Here is a 17883-nt window from a genome sequence, read left to right as displayed (position 1 = left end):
GTAGCAATAAATTCTGGTGCATATCATGCCACAGATTATTGCTCACGGGTGCCACATTTACACATGCATCCAGGATCGCAGCATGTTGAATCAGGTCAGAGCAGTCCTGGCTAGCTGAGGCCTGGGTGGGAGGGGAGTCAGCCTGCCAGTCTGGGGCTGTTCTGACTCAGCTCAATGTGCTGCAGAGGGGCTGGCTGGGGTACAAGGATGCTTCAGTGCAGGACTAGCTGGCAATCAGATGCCACACTGAAGCACCTTTGTGCCCCAGCCAGCTGGGTTGGAATCTACATGTGTTGCTGTGCACGAAAAAGCTCCCCAGCAGGGTAGTATTTGTATTTAATAGTACTACCCTGCTGGAGAGTTTATTAATTTCCTGCAACATAAGAGGGCCACGTGTGTAGTTGCCCAGGCATTTACTGTGGAGCTTATTAGGCAACTCTGCAGTAAATATCTCATGTGGACGCACCCAGCATCTAGAAGGAGGCCACTAAGTGCACAGTAAGATTCCTTGGGACAACAATGAGAAAACAGACACAGGAGTGAAGATTATAAGTTGATAACAAGAGTCCTCAGGGAGGACTCCAAGGACAAAGTATTGGCCAATGTTCATTACTTCCCAAATGCATCTTAAGAGCTGTTGGATGCTGCCCAGTGAAACTCTGCATGAAGATGCATATGGATGGAAATGAAGACAGTCCTACAGGTGCCGAGGTCCCCTTCAGCCAGCATCACCTTCCTAGTCTGGTAAATGGACAGCTTGGCAAACCAAAGAACAGATTGAGCAGAAGGTTCTGGGATCTCTTGGGACTACAAATGAGCTGTTCTGTGCTGAGGGAGGAATCAAAACCATCAACATGGGCAAGGTTCTCCCACTGGCCATCAACTGTAATTGCAGGCATTTCCAAATAGGAACAGTAACAAGCAGTAGAGGGAACTGGCTGCATGAATGTGCACACAAGGGGCACAGACAGAAGTGCAGCTCCCCACTGTAACTGAGAACAGATTGCAGGAGGTGTTCACAGTTACAATGATCCCGCAAACCAAGCAGAAGCTCACTCTTGGTTCCAAGGGGAGGGGAATCTAGCTGCTGGCTGCCAGCCTGCAGCCGGTTTCCCTAGCAATGGCCCCTCCTTTTCCCCAACCTGTCCCTGTTTTCAGAATGGGAGGGGGGAAAGGGAGAAGAGGAAACTCATTCTAGGGATTCCTCTGCCAGCACTAGAGGTTGGGGTGGGTGAATTGGAGCATTCCCCAACCTTGGAGTGGAGGCTGAAAAAATCTAGACTAAACTCCCTTTCCCCCTCCCATTCTGAAAACAGTGACAGGCTGGCAGGCAGCACAGATGGAAGTTACAGAAGACGCTATGTTTTCAAACATCTTCATCTCACCCCTCATGCAATAAGGGTTCAGATTTTCACCCAATCTGCCATTTTTTAAGCTGCCTGCAGCCGTGCACTTGTGTTTGGTCATGGCTATAAACTGTTTTCTGGAGCAGATCAGTCAAAAAATCATCATTTTCTGTCTGCGCCCAAGCAGTTATCACAGTGACATAGGTCAGAAGTGTCCAGAAGTCAGGGCTGCCCTGCATCCATAGCAATTGTTGCAAGTAGGAGGAGCCACCTACTCCCTCCTGATGATCTAGCAGTGTACTCTGTAAAGCTCCTGGGAAGTACTCAACTCTGGAGTCTTGGAGTAGCTGTTAGAAACAGAACTAATGACTACTGGTTGAATTAAATGCAGGCAATATTGTAAGATTATGGAGAGTTGGAGAAAGCCAAAATCATGTGTATAGATTTTTTTAGTAAAAAGGTGTATGGAAAAGTTGTTACAGCTCAGTGAAAGTTCTGTTCTTCTTCTGCTCTTTTATGTTATGTGGGGCGTGTGAAATGGGCCCTTTTTTATTTGAATTTGGATCCGGCCTGAATTGGGGACAGTGATTCGATTCATTGATTTGGATCGCTGTCCCCAGTTCGATTCAGCCAAATCTGAATCTGACGATTTAATGCTGATTCGGCAAATCAGCAATACAGGCACAGCTTTAAAAGTTTTTTTTATATACCTTGAGGTAGCAGTATGGCTCATGATCATTGTGGTGCCGGGGCGATGGAGCGTCCCACAGGAGTGTGGGGGGCTCTTCAGCCTGCTTGGCAGTGAACCTGGAAGCGGACCAGAAGTACTTCCGGTCCACTTCTGGATCTGCTGGGGAGTGCGCTGAGGGGCCTCCCTGCGCCCCACCCCACCCCAGCAATTGGCCACAGGGGGACCCTCAACCCAGAAAGCACCAGTCCCTGAGCTGGGAGAGTGTGGGGGGGAGCCCCTGCATGTTCCCTGGTGGACCTGGAAGTGCTTCTGATCCACTTCTGGGTCTGCTGCCAAGCGCACTGGGGAGCCTCCTGTGCCTTTGTGGGATGCTGCATCTGCCCCAGCACCACAGCGTTCAGAGCCCCTGCTACCTAGAGGTATGTAGAAAAAACATTTAAAGCTGTATCTACATCCAAATCACTGAATCTGTCCGAATCTGTCCAAATCGATTTGGAGAGATTAAAGGGTCCTCTGATTCGATTCAGATTTGGAGATTCAGCTACCGAATCAGGCCAAATCTCCTCTGAATCGAATTAGGGACCAAAGCTTCACACAGGCTGATTATGCATGTGCTGCCTGTATGATGCAGCTTTTCATTTCTGATGCTGAAGTTCTTACCATTTTCTTATGACATGTATTAAAACTAAAAAGCATTGTCAAGTTTAAAAAAAAAATACAAGTACCAGCATTCGTATTTCAACTTCCATTAGTACTGCACTCAGTTGTATCCACACTGAGTAAGCCTTGTTTTGCTCAAAGGACATCCCCTATTAAATCTTTCAAAAATCTTCAGATATGCAAGGAAGTACTTTAAGTCAGCTGCTATTGAAGAAGAAGTGGCCAGGTATTGCTCTCAAATATCCTCACTAACATTCTTGATGAAGATGTCTTTTGGATGAGAAACTCAAAATTCATTTTTCTACTTGAGCCTGTTGCTCAGTTCATTCAGAATGTGGAAAATGATAGTTCTACATTGTCTGATACTGAGCACATCTATGTAAGATGCTACATCATTGTAGTGATGAGCTACTTTGACACAGGGTTGGACCTGTGGGTTGGAAACGACTTGTGTGCCACCGGGACTGTGCGGTAATGGGTTACTGCACAGACATTTAGTACTTGCAGAAGCAAGTACTAAATGACTGCACAGTAACAACTGTGCATTTGGGGGCACGTATAGAGGTGTACCCACTGAGAATGAGTTCCTGATCATTAAGAAACATATTTTCAAGAATGCTGAATAAAGTCCACTTACAAAAACTGAAAAGAAAAAATTATAGACAAAATTTAGCATGGGAAAATCAAGTAATAACTCTCAAACATAACTGCTTTCTACCTTTTTGATCCACGTTTCCAGGACCATGAGCTTTTTGCTGGTGAATTTGATTCATCTTAGCCTTATCTCTACAAACTTTAAAAGATATAGACAAACAATTCTGGCAGAAGTAGCTAAGCAGGAAGCAGCCAATTCAGTCATAGGACAATGAGGAGTGCAGTTGAATCAAAACAACCTGTTCCTTCGTCATGGTGGAAAGAATATGTCTAACCTGCAGTCCAGTTACAGTGGCAGAAACTTTTAACACTTCCATACACTACTGCATGTGCAGAATGGAATTGGTCAGTTTAGGGAATCATCCATTCAAAAACCAGAAATATATTAAAAGACTTCCACTTCTGGGAAGTTGGTATTCATATATCACAAATTAAGTTTAGAAAAGAAAAAATAGAAAATTAAGAGTGACTCAATATTGAGATGAAGAGGAAGAAGGAGATACTGATGGTGATGATGATGTACATGGACCTTTCTGCCCATCTTTCCCTCAACCCTGATGCCTTCTTTCATGCTCTCTCCAGACTGTTTCTAGGCTAGACCAGTCTCCTTGCCCAGCCAGGCCCAATATCCCCTCATACCCTCGCTCCCAGTCTGTTTTCTGTCCTAAACCCTTATTTCTCAACTTCCCTTCTATGCTCCCACTCTTCCTTCTCTAGCTCTTATTTCTTCTCTGTTTCAGTCAAGTTGATTACTTCTTTTCCTCCTCAAGGCTATCTGGGTACCTGCAGAGAGTGGTGAAGGCACAGGAAGATAAAATCTCCTTGTTTTTAGTTATGCTGTTCAATATCAACAGCAGAAAGAATAAGTTATTAGGAAAATCTTGCTCATCCTTTGCAGGTCCAGGATGGAGCATAGTCAGTTTAGAAAGCATGTTAATTGAATTCATCTGACAAACTCAAGTCTTTACTGAGCATGTGCAAACAGAGATTTTGCGAAAGTTGTAACTTAGCCAAATCTGGCATTTTGTTTGTAGTAATGACAAAAGAGTGGCAACAAACTAAACAGCCCTTTGAGGGAAAGTCCAAGTTTGTGCTGGAAGGTGCTAGAGTTCTCAGTGAAAAGATTGTAATTTTTTATACTGTTAAAGCAGTATATTTTGCATGGTTTTTACTGATATAAGTTTTGTATAATGTAAACATAACTCTTCTGCCAGTCCCTGCTCTGCTTCCAGGCTCCAGTTAAGAAGGGCTATGTTCTATAGTAAAAAGGTTTGGTTTGCAGTAAAAAAAAAACTTCTTGGGGTTGCAATGCTGCTTGATTGCAACAGTGTTTTTACACTAAGCATCCCTTACTCACCCCCATACTATGATATCCCCAACTCTGTACTATGATGCCCCTCCCCACTGCAGCACAGACCCTAAAGAAGCCTACCTGAAACTCTGTAGTATTACAGGCAGCCCAGGACACATCAACAGCAAAGAAGAGCTGAGAGGATGCTCCCTCCAAGGTGCTGCACTCCTGCTCAGACACTAGGTGGTGCCTCTGTTCTCTGTCAGCACTTCAATCAAGCTGTGACTGCTTAGTGTGTTCACTGATAGCTAAAGTTTTGTGGTTTTTTTACAGAATTTGCTGACAGCCATGTTTAGCCAGAATTTTTACTGGCAATCCATAAATTTACTAACAGTTGCCAACCCTGGTCCTTTCCTACATTGACACAGCAACCTTTTCTGAGCTGTTTAAATCTTTTGTAGCAACTTCTCCTGTAAAAACATAACACAGTTGTAATTCAGATGATTAAGGGAGTGGTTTAAATCTCTGTCCTGAAAACATAGTTTCTTTAATTCTACTCAAATTTGTTTAATCTCTTTTTTAAGATAACATAAATTCACTGACAGAGATGTAATTAAAAATAGATATTTTAAACTGTTAAGAGAATTTGAAAAAAATGAGGATCCAGGTGTGTTGACTTGAAATGTCACTATTTAGAGATAAGCATTGTCCATTGTTAGTAACTGAACAGGTGGTATGTTAAATGCTGGTACCACAGGAGTCTCCCTTTCTCAGATCCTGTCTGTATCCTAGGACAGCATTAGCTGCTTGACATATTTTGTCATTCTTCCTAGGAAAATTAAGTGTAATGGATAGAGCTGCAGTCACAGCTGTCTTGGACATTGAGGAATATGTTCTACAAAAATATATCCACTTGAATTTTAAGATAATTTTTGTGTGTTGAAACTATGTTCTCTGTTGAATGAACAATATATTTAACCTTTTGAGCATACTGTGAATCAGTAAGTTCATATATTTCTAATTAACTTTTAATAGATATTATGCAAGAGTAAGAAAGTCTATGAAATACTTATTGATGTTATCTCAGTTAATTAAAATACAGAAATTGGAAAAGCAAGAAATATGTTTTTTTAAACTATTTTTATTAACTTAAAGTTAATGGAAAGTGAATGGAGAGTGTTGCATGTAACAGGGGATATCAACCCTAAAAAATGATATGTTGGAAGAGCCAATATGTTGCATCATTTTGACAATAGATGGTTTCTTGGGCAGTACCAGTAAAAATTTCCCATTGCCACTCCAGTACTCCCATATCTGTAGGGATACTTCAATATTACTACATAAAGATTAGTTCTGGGAACAAAAAAAAATCAGATTTTCATACAATGGCCCAAGATAGTCAACAAGACTGCAAAATAGTGAGATGGTGATGTACTATTAATTATGGTAGAACAGTAAATAGACATGGGAAGTGAAAGAAAGCCTGAATCATTCATTTTCCAGATCTGGATCCAGAATTCTTATTCTTACAATACAATACCAAAACTGTAGCCAGTCAAATCAATAAAGCAGGCTCAAACTCTGCTCCGACCTGCTACAATACCAACCCTAAGACAAGGACAAAAGAATCTCTTTGGTTGTCACCTACAGCCCCCAGCTTGAGCACCTTAGACTAATTGCCTTCAGATCTGGTATCAGTTTACAGTATGACCTAGATGAGAGGTGGTCAACCTACAGCATGTGTACCACAAGTGGCACTGGCAACCTTTGTGCATGGCATACAGCAGACTGAGTAGGGGACAGGTAGCACACCCATGGATAAGGCAGGAGGCAGAAAACAGAGCAGCAGATCAGGTAGGGAGCATAAGACAGGAAGCTGAACAGCAGTTTGGGCAGGGAAAAGGGATCAAAGTAGCACTCTGAGAGGGTAGGGAACTAATTTGTGGGACACCTGCTAAAAAGGCTGGCCTCCGCTGGTCTTGATGACCTAGGCAGGTAGCTTTCTTTTATTACCCTTATGTCCATTCTTTTATTAAAAGTATAGGGCAAAGGGAATAATAGAACTTTGTAAATTAATATATTTTTTTAGTATAACTGAACTCATATCTATAACTGTGTGTATGTATTAGATTTAGAAGTTTTGCAACAAAATAGTAGTTACTATATTGCTTATGTTAACTATAGACTTATTCTTGAAAAGCTTATTACCATATTTACTCAAATTTAAGTTGACCCTGAATTTAAGATTGTTCCTCAATAATTAGATTCTATATATGGAAAATGTGAAAATTTGCTATAATTTTCCAGGTATGTAATCTAATTATTGGAGGGTTGTCTTTAATTCATCCCCCTCCCCCCCCACTATAGGAGTGAAATCAGTGGCTGGGTGGGGTTCAGGTAGCTGGAAGGGGTTGGGTGGCCCCCTTGCCCTCTCAGCCTTCCTGTCCTCCCTGCCACCAGCACCCCCACATTGCTCACAGCCTCTGCCCCACCTCAATCCCCACACTCTCTGCAATTTCTTCTCACTACCCTGTCTATCTCTTCCCCTTCCCCACCCCCTCACTGTCAGATACTTCTCAGCTCTGTTCCCTCATGGAGCATAGCATGTAGAAATGCAGCCCTTGTTGGCCAGGCAGCAATGTTGCCACTCCTGATTGGCTGAGCAGGGGATGGAGTGTCCATGTATTCCATGCCTGGGGGGAAATCTAGCCTGAGCTAAACTGCACCTGAGAGTAAGAAGGGATGGGGCAGTGGGGAGGGGGGGCAGGGGAGCAGAATCTGCAGACAGCAAGCAGGAAGCTGCTGTGGGTCTGAATCTGGCTCAAATTGTGTTCAGGGCCAGATTCAGAGCCACAGCAACTGCCTGCCCCTGCCCACCTCTGATTTGTATGCGAATCGAAGACCAGGAGCTTTCCCCCCCATGCTGACTGGCAGGGGAAAATACCTCATCTTAGATTCAAGTAAATACCATATATGTTGAGTTTCTTCTTGTGTGTGATAGAGCAGTTGTAGTGCTCTGTCACTTTAAGGGCTGATTGCGGTGGCCATTTTCAAACTTAGGCCAGAAAGGCAGCAGTCTGAGTTGATCAGCCAAGGAGACAATGTCAGGCTGAGCTGCTCCTGGAACACCTTGGAGGTGAGCGGTGAGGCTATGGAGAAGGAGGAAGCCTCAATGGTCCTGGGTATGACTTGAAGCTGCACCCTGCCGGGGAAGGGTGGCCTGGTAGAGCTACCTGTGCTGGGGTAGCTCCCCAGAAATGCCAGGCCAGTTACCTCCTCAGTGAAAGGCAAGGAGGGGCACCTGAAAACCCCAACCCCCACATCCCTGGGATTTGATCTACACAGGGGGAGCCCAGACTCATGGGAGTCCTGAGGCAGGATCCAGGTCAGTGGAGGGACCTGGAGCAGCATGCAGGCTCTCCATGAGACCTGAGGTTGCAGAGGCCCTGAGAGTGGGCCAGGCACAGGTGTGGCCACCTGAGCCTCACAGGGTGTTAGGCTGTAGGGTTAGAGGGCCAGGCATGGCTGCAGCCACCTGACCCCCATGGGGTGGAAGACCCCAAAGGAGCCCCTGTGAGGGGGAAACAAGAGGCTGTGAGCCCAGTATATGGGCCCAGGGGCCCAGTGTGTGTTGTGTATGTTTGTCTGTCTAAAAGAAGAGCCCAGTGCAAGCCACTGGAGAAAACATCTGTAAGGGTGCTGGGACCTCGAGCTCTGGTGGGGAGTGAGAGTCCCTTGTGAGACTCTGGAGCACAGGTCCTAGTGCTACTTAGCTGGAGGAAACATCAGCAAGGCATGGGACATGTGTAGGGATGGTAGGAGTGTGTACTTATCACACATGGTCATTTGGGCACACAAAGGGCAGCCTCCCGCCTATTTAACATCACAGTCATTTAACAACAAGGCATGGCAGGCGAACAAGGCAGGCAGTTTGCTCAGAGACAAGGATGATTCCATACTAATACCGGGCCTGGAAGGTGCTGATGTCACACTGGATACATAGATTATTTTTCGAATTTAGGTTAGTACATTGAAAACTCCTATTGACCTTGACCTTTGCCCCTAAATCACACACACTTTTAAGAACTTCACCCATATCTGTTTAAAATAAAACCAATGCATTCTGAAATAGGAATTTATGAGTTAAATAGTCATTTTTTGCATTTAACAAGGATTGACTGTTTTAATCAAATTGTAGATTATACTAATATTAGTGTTGGTTATTCTTAGGTAATTATTTTAAACTTTTAATAGTAAATACAGATCTTTATAGACAGCTATTAAAATAAAGTAACTGAAGCATTTTTATCACCTAATTGGTTAGTTTCCTTGTTAATATGTGCTGTACTTCTAAAGCATTTCACTTCTTCACTCCAATTGCATAGGGTTCGTTTCCTACTGGGTGGACGTCATGGAGAGTTTAAGTTTTTGCCCCCCGCTGGCTATGCTCCCTGCTATGAAGCTTTGCTTCCGAAAGAGAAGATGAAATTGGAACCAGTAAAAGAGTATAAGAGAGATTTTGATGGAGTTAGGGATTTGCTGGGTACAACACAGTTCCTCTCCCAAGCTTCCTTCATTCCTTGTCCAATAGACACCAGCCAGGTATGTCCACTTCATAATTAAGGACGTGTAAAATACATATTATCTAGAACCTAAACAAGCAATTAAAAACATTAAATCTAGACCATACCCTGTTTTAGCCATGCACTTTTTGGGCAAGGCAATATTTGATAATATGGTAGATGGTCTTGGTGTCATTTATTATAGCTGAAGTTTTTTTAGGAGAATGAAACATTACTGAATCTTTTCTAATTTGTTGAATTTGAATTTTCTTCTTTAGATTGTTTTGCCACTTCATCTTGAGAAGATCAGGGATAAACTGGCTGAAAATATCCATGAGCTATGGGGAATGAATAAGATAGAGCTTGGTTGGACATATGGCAAGGTACAATTCTGTCAGTAATTGTCTAGAAACCAGTAAATGTTATGATTATCAGGGAGCTTATAGGACTTCCTGTAATTAAATCATATTGCTAGTCTAATGAAGGTTTATGGGAAGGAATTTTCTAAAGTGCTTGCTGATAGCCTAACACTGCATCTTTTGATGCTTTGGTAAAGCTTCCAGTTAGGCCAACGCTGAATGCTCTTGAAATCCTATCTGTAATGAGGCACCACAGACAGGCAATCAGTTACTATGGTGATGGGGCTCACATAAGTATTTCAATAAAAAATCTTACCTAGATGGAGATTATGTTCTGTCTTTGATCAAAGCTTTTTTTTTTTTTTAATGTAGCTATGAACTTGGGCAGAGAGAGCAGAATATGTGTCAATAGCATCTCATCCTCTTAATTGCCACTGAGAGAAAGCAGTTTCGTAAGATGAACAGAAAAAAGAAAACTTGACCTGAATCTCGGCCTATCCTTCAAAATGAATTAGAATGGGTCATCTGAGATTTTTTTTTTTTTAAATAATGGGTTAACTTTTGTTAACATTTCAATTTGGCAGGCTTTTGAATTTCTATATTTCAAATGGAACATGAGCAGATATACTAAGATACTATGGTAAAAGATTTTTCAATAATAATTTTAGACTGGTCACTGCAAAAAGTACTAGCTGTCATGAGAAAGAGGCTTCTCTTTCAAATCTTTCAACACAGTTTTGCAAACATAAGTGGTTTGAGTTTCAGATAATACTTGGGCCCTGGCACATGTTACACTTAAGACATGATTAACCAATTAATCACGTCTGAAGTTATTACCGGGCCACATATTCAATTAGTTAACGGTGTGATAAAACAAGGAATAAGCCGCAAAGTTATTTCACACAAAATATGAAATAACTTTGTGGCTGGTTCCTATCACACCATTGATGGAACATGTAGCTCATGTAAGGCTGGAGCTTTGATGGAACATGGAACTCTGCTAGTAATAATCCTTGGCTGGAGCTCCCAACTGCAGGGTGCACCACCGCAGCTGGGATTTGCATCAGCTGATGGAGTTCCCAGCCACTGGAGTGCATCATGTACCCCTGCAGTTGGGTGCCCCATCAGCTGATCCAGGCAACCAGTTGCAGGGGCACACCATGCACCTCCATGGCTAGGAGACTCATCAGCAGACAGGGCTCACAGCTGCTGGAGTTTGCTACTTGCTGGTGCCCAGAGAGCCCCAGATAGTGATCCCAGGCTCCCCCAGCACCAGTAATAAGGTGTGATGGAATGTGACGCTCAGTCACACAGTCACACCTCCTGCCATGCACATCATACCTTTACTTACACACATGTCAGGGGCCCTGCATATCATTTTTAGATGCTTATCTAAACTGATGCATTATTTCTAATAGAACTGAAAAACAATATAAAATGATTCCATAAGGTTTTTACATGAGATTGCGCACATTACAGTAAATCCTGCAATCCTGACTCAGTGAATTACTCAAACATTCAGTTAAAGATTTTTACTACATAAGAACTGCAGAATTTGGCTTACTGTTGGTCTTTTCATGCAGATTTTATGTCTTTTACTACATTTCATAGCTAAAGAGTATTCTTCAATGTTTCCATGATTAATTTATCATGAAAAGGCTCATTTATATAATACTGAATAGATGTCATTAGGTATCCAAAGATGGATAGTATGGTTTATAATACTTTCATCTGCAGAAGGAACAAATACATTTTTGCTGTACTAAGATTGGTTTACTCTAGCAATAGAACAGTTTATTTTCTTCCTTTGTATTGTAGGTACGAGATGATAATAAAAGACAACACCCTTGTCTTGTGGAGTTCTCAAAATTACCTGAAACAGAGAAGAATTATAACTTGCAAATGTCAACTGAAACCCTAAAGTGAGTTTTAAATTTAAGACCAAAACACAATCAAGTTTGATATATTTGTTGAATCTTCATTTTAAGATACCACATACTATACAGGTGGTTAAAATGTAAATCATTTTGGCAGTCAGGTCCAAAATCTATGCGAAACCGTTTGTACCATTATTGCTGTAGGAGTTCTGTATTCATTCTGAGACAACAGACTTTAGCCTTTTTTTTCTTTTTTCCTTTTTTTGCACAAATATACCCAAGGACACAGGCTCAACCCTTCTGGCTTTACTCCTGTTGGTATCTCCATCTGAGTATTATTTTCTGGAAATTGCTGAAAGTCAAGCCTGATTAGACTCAAGAGTACCTATGCACATGCCACGTGCCTGATCTGATGTGTGTTAATTAGCATGCATTGGAGTAGACTCAATTAATCGCATGTGCCAGCAGACTCCACATCATGTTTATTCAGCATCCCTGTCTTCAAAATGATGGGGGGGAAGGGGTGCATTAACTAAATCTCAACGAACAAGCTTTAGTTAAAATGCCCCCACCAGCATTTTAAATCACAGGATGTTTACTGTTTTATAACAACCAACTTTTAATTTTTTTAGAACCCTTTTGGCCCTTGGGTGTCACATTGTTCACTCTAATCTAGCAGCTGAGGAAGATCTTAAAAAAGTGAAACTTCCTAAAAAGTATGTATCTTTATTTCAATTGCTATATATTCATCATAATTGCTAATTATTTGTACCTTACTTAAAATGTATGTTCACATGATAGTACTGACTAGTAGCAGGCACTTTCATAGCTTTGTAGATGCCATAAAATTTTCTCATGTACAAACTGCCTGTGCATGTGACTGGCACAGGACATTTTTGATCCACCACCTGGCTTTTGATGATTGCTGACTGTCAGTCTTTCTGTATTATGTCACCCTGTGAGAGAAAGGAATTACCATGCAGCAATGACATTGAACGGCATTCTCTTTTAACTTCTCATTTAAACCTTACATGATCCAAAAATACATAGTGAAAAGTTTAAAGCATTATTTAGATTCCTATTCGATCATGTAGCAGAATATAGTAGATATTGAATTACAGTATGTGGCTATACTTGTATGAGTGTGTTCTGCTTTCCTATAAGTTTCTCTGTTGTCTATTTACTTTTTCACTCTGTGAAAAACTACTGTTCTATGTATAAAAATTTATAAAGGCAAGAATAATTTAACCCTAAAAATCAACATCTGGAATACAGCTTTTTAAAAATGTATCTTGCAGCTCTGGGAAATTTGCAGTTCCGCATTATTGTGTAAATTAGGCAACCTGCCTTTTATAAGTGCTTTTATGTATTTAAAAGACTTTGAATGTAAAAAAGGTTTTGGAATCCTTGTCCCTTTCCAGGCCACACCCCTCCCCCCCCCCCCCCCCCCCCCGTGTGGCCAGATCAGGGCCAGGCTAAGTCTCCTTTCCCCCTCTCCCCGTGCAGCCCGGTTGGGGCTAGGCCACTCCCCACCCTTCCCACACATGGCTGGATTGGGCCCTGCCCTGCCACTCCACATGCCGATTGGACCTACTGGCTGGATTCAACCAATGGATGGACTGAACACCATGTAAATGTAAAGTGATGCACCTGGGCAGAAAGAAGCTGTAAACAAAACTGAAAGTATCATTATGTCCCTTTACAAATCCATGGTATGTCCACACCTTGAATACTGTGCCCAGTTCTGGCCCGCAGACTTCAAAAAGAATGTAAGAGAACTAGAGAAGGTCTGGAAAAGGACAACAAGAATCATTTAGAGGTATGGAAGGGCCTCCATCTGAGAAGAAACTAAAGCAGCTAGGCCTATTCAGTTTAGAAAAGAGATGCTTGATGGGGGACATAAGGGTTTACAAAATACTAAATGGTGAAGAGAAAGTAAATAGGGATTTATTATTTACTGTCTCACAATACAAGACCTGGGGGTCACAAAATAAAACTAGTAGGCAGTAAGTTTAGAACAAACAAAAGGAAGTTCTTTTTTACACAGCGTGTAATTATAGTGTGAAACTCATGTTGTGGAAACTGACACTTTAGCCAGATACAAAAAGGGGTCGGACAAATTTTTGGAGGAAAGGGGCATCAGTAGCTATTGAGCATGGGAATTAGGGATATAGCCTCTGAATTGGAACTTCCTTAAATGCTGGAGGCTGCATGTGAGAAAGGAACAGTGGGGGAAAAACCCTGGTCATACTCTCTTCACTCTCCTTTCAGCATCCACTCTCCGCCACTGTGTGACACACAGTACCAGGCAAGGTGGACCTGTGGTATAACCCACTAAATGGCAATTCCTATGTTCTTATCTGCCACTGATATAGACCATTTCATCAGGACCCAAGACATTTCTTTAGCCTCCCTTCAAATAAGTGAATTATGCTAAGTGGCCACCTGAGGCTTCATTCGTTCTTTTGCTAAGCATTACTCCATTGTGGAAGCCTCAAGGCCAGATGTCCGCTTAAGCCAGTGGTGCTCAAAGTTTTTGCCCTGCAGGCTGAATGAGTGCTGTGGGGGCAGTCCACTGGCTAGATTCAGCCCTGTGCCACCCTCACCTGGCCTGGCATGCTGGGATCTTGTTCCTGTGGGCCAAGATTTGTCCCTGGGGCCACTGCGCCCCTGCCACCAAGTTTTCAGTCCCAGGGGGAGCCCCAAGGACCAGATGACATCACTCTAGGAACTGAATCTGGTTCACAGGGAAGGGTTGAAAACCCCCAACTTAAGGGACTCAGAGTCCCACCTCTGGCTGTGTGGACACTGCTTTGGAGTCTCCCACACATGACAATATATATGTGGTCAGTTATTTGAAGGAGAAATGCCCTTATTTATCAGTCGTAGGAGTTCTTTTTGTCCTATTGTCCACATGAGCATTCATATCCTGCCCTTGTTCTCCTCTCCCTTGGAATCATGCATCATATAGGACTCTCCAATTGAAAGAAAACTGAGGAAGTAAAAGTGTTCACTACCATTTATCCCTTTAGTGTGGAGGCAAAATGGGGCTGGATCACACTGTAAAAGTATTTAAGGCAAAAAAAGGCTCTAATTGAAGCTTAGGAACACGACAAAGTCTCGACACTAAATTTACAAGAATTCCCGTTCATGTCAACCACTTTTTAAAGACTTCTGCCTTTCATAAGGCTTTTTGCAAATGATGCTGTACTTTATTGCTGGAGGCCTTATTTGAAGTTTTGTAAAATGGTTTTATTTCAAGTTCGTATTGCTTTTTGAATTTGAAGGTTTAGGCTTCTCAGGATTTCATGAGCTGTATTCACTGTTGATTCGAGGGCAGGGGCCACTGGTAGAAAAAAAATCCAGCAATAAGAAAGCTGAAGTAAGCATATAAAACACTTGGATTATCTCTTCCACTCTGGGGTTTTCAGTCAACCAGGAGACCCCCAAAATGGAAAATGTAATAAGAAAATATGCTTAGTTGTCAAATGTCTATCATAGCCTCTGCTAGTGGGATCTTGTATTGATCCTGGTAATACTTAAAGCTGCCATTCTTTTGCAAAATTTTAAGACTTCAGCTTTGAATAATTTCCTTCCAATGACCTCATTGGAGTTCAGATTTATGTGGATTATCTTCTCATCAGTCCAAAATAATCTTTCTGTATTTACAAATTAACTTTTGATATTCTATTTACAGTATTTTGGAAAAGTAACTAACTTTTATCAAACTACCTAAGCAAAAATTGATCAAACTTCTGAATATGGAACACATTTGAGTAAGACAGTTAGAAACTTTCAATGTATTTACTGTATAAGGCAACCAGTTTAAGAGTTGAATATTTACTTTTTCACAATATGAAATCCTGCAAAAAACCTCTTAACATGAATATCATCAAATGGTTCATGTTCATTATGTCTATAACAGAAATATTAAAATGTGCTGCTCCCTTCAGAATCCTAAACATTCTTATGCAGGACTAAATTCATTTTTTCTGCTATAGGGAAGTAAAAGCAAAATGTTGCTACCAGACTGGCTTGTGTAAAGTCATTAAGAGCTTTGAAAATGCTACATTCGAATTGCATTTTAAATATAACACTCTGTAGAAAACAGGGAAGATCAGCACTCAAAATATTTTTTCAAGTGTTCAATTACATCAAAGAACTTTTAGCATATAGCCAATGAATGCTACTATACATTAATAGAATTATATTATTTGAAATAGTGTCTATAGCTTACATTACTTTTAAATATAATGTGAAATTCCAAATAAAAACATTGTACAAATATATTAAAAATAAATATCTTCTAATGTAGAAGATAGAAATATTTAATTTTAAAATTCTCTAAAATACACAATTTGTAATTTTTTGTTGTTTGTTTTAGAGCAACCACATAGGGACACAGTCAAGCATAGGGGTAAATGAGATTGTTCCTGCCCCTAAGAATTTGTATTCTTGGTTAATGACAAGCTACAACACAGGGATGATCCCAAACAAAATGGTACGGTGGGTTGTGGAAAGCAAATTATAAAGGGGGGTGGGGAGGAACCAACACTAAATGACTTGCGGAAAATTGATTACCAAACTGAGAGAAAAAAAAAAAACCCTTGTATTTATTTTTGTTTCCTGCAGTACTTTTCACCTTTTGTGTTGTTTTCATTCGGTTACAGCTACATGATGTCAAATGGATACAAACCTGCCCCTCTAGATCTTTCTGAAGTTAAGTTGTTACCTTCTCAAGAAGTTTTAGTTGATAAACTTGCAGAGAATGCACATAATGTCTGGGCAAAAGACAGAATAAAACAAGGATGGACCTATGGCATTCAGCAGGTAAAGCAGCTTTTCGGAAACATTTGAAATAGTGAAAAAGTTTGAGTTTGAGTCTGTCTGGTTTTTTTCAGAATATTTTTTGGAATGCTAGATAGAAGGAAAAAGCTAAATGCTGAGTGTAGTATACATCTTGCCTGGAAAATTAAATTAAGCTTTCATCTTAAATTAGATCATGTGGATGGACATATAGTCATGGACTGAAAAATACTGTCAGGGCCTGAGATGGATGAGTTTCCTTCTAAACTACTGATGTGTTAGTAGTAGTAGTAGTATTCCATCCACTAATATTAATGGTAACATTTCTCACAGAAACAGTTCAATTGATTCCTTTCATTCCTTCCCTGTATATCATAACAGAAATTGTCTTGTGGTTTTCCTTATTTTACTTATTAGCTTTACATTTATGACATTTATTTTATTTACCATATAATTGTGTTTTCCCCTGTAAAAATAATAGGCCTGGGCCAAAATTTTATACAGAAAAGGAAGTGCAGAATATAACATTGGCTCTATTGCATTACAATATTGATGTTGTGTGAAGAATTATTTTTTGTTGCTTCTTTTAGGACCTTAAAAACAAACGAAATCCTCGACTGGTGCCATATGCATTACTAGATGAACGGACTAAGAAATCAAATAGAGATAGTCTCCGTGAAGCTATTCGGACATTTGCTGGTTATGGATATAATATTGAGCCACCAGATCAAGAAATAGGTATGTAAATAGTAAATAATCATTCGCTGTATCTTTTACTGTTCTGTTCTACAACTGTTGTAGCAGCAGTACTTTATTTACAGCTTTTGCTGTAACAGTCCAATAAAACAATCAATTAAAACTTATGTAAAACTAAATAATGGCATTTATATGAATTATAGACTTTACTAAAAGCAATACTGTAAGATTATTCACTTCAAGAGGGAAGTGGATAACCTGGAGAGGGTCCAGAGAAGGGCCACACGTATGGTTAAGGGCTTGCAGGCCAAGCCCTATGCGGAGAGACTAGGGCACCTGGACCTCTTCAGCCTCCACAAGAGAAGGTTGAGAGGCGACCTTGTGGCTGCCTATAAGTTCATCACGGGGGCACAGAAGGGAATTGGTGAGGCTTTACTCACCAAGGCGCCCCCTGGGGGTTACAAAAAAATATGGCCATAAGCTAGCAGAGAGCAGATTTAGACTGGACGTTAGGAAGAACTTCTTCACAGTTAGAGTAGCCAAGGTCTGGAATGGGCTCCCTAGGGAGGTGGTGCTCTCCCCTACCCTGGGGGTCTTCAAGAAGAGGTTAGATAGGTATATAGCTGGGGTCATCTGAACCCAGCACTCTTTCCTGCCTATGCAGGGGGTCGGACTCTGATCTACTGAGGTCCCTTCCGACCCTAACATCTACGAATCTATGAATTATCCATTCTACCAGTTTACACAAAATTAAAACAGGACATAGTATATGATGATGTAAAAGAAAAGGTAAAATAAAGTAGTGAACAATAAAACAACAGAATTCTGTTGAATTTTGACACTTATTCTTTGTGCAAGTAGCACAAAGTACACCTAAAGAGTACAAACAGGCTCCAAAGTATTAGAAAGAAGCCAGATTGTTTTTTCTTCATTAGCCCAGT

The 17883-nt window shown here is 41.0% G+C and overlaps 1 protein-coding gene across 1 annotated transcript in view; it reads left to right on the top strand.

Annotated features, from left to right (window-relative positions):
* RYR3 (ryanodine receptor 3) overlaps positions 1 to 17883 on the top strand; it is a 557273-nt gene that overhangs the window by 238398 nt on the left and 300992 nt on the right. The window contains exons 20-25 of the mRNA XM_059723007.1: positions 9028 to 9244; positions 9483 to 9587; positions 11382 to 11485; positions 12073 to 12156; positions 16111 to 16270; positions 16837 to 16984. Of these exons, the coding sequence (XP_059578990.1) occupies positions 9028 to 9244; positions 9483 to 9587; positions 11382 to 11485; positions 12073 to 12156; positions 16111 to 16270; positions 16837 to 16984 (818 nt within the window). The remainder of the gene's footprint in view (positions 1 to 9027; positions 9245 to 9482; positions 9588 to 11381; positions 11486 to 12072; positions 12157 to 16110; positions 16271 to 16836; positions 16985 to 17883) is intronic.

The sequence above is a fragment of the Alligator mississippiensis genome, chromosome 2 (assembly GCF_030867095.1).
Source record: "Alligator mississippiensis isolate rAllMis1 chromosome 2, rAllMis1, whole genome shotgun sequence".
Lineage (NCBI taxonomy): Eukaryota > Metazoa > Chordata > Crocodylia > Alligatoridae > Alligator > Alligator mississippiensis.
The sequence above is the reverse complement of the archived record's forward strand: the minus strand, read 5'-3'. Positions and strand labels throughout refer to the sequence as shown.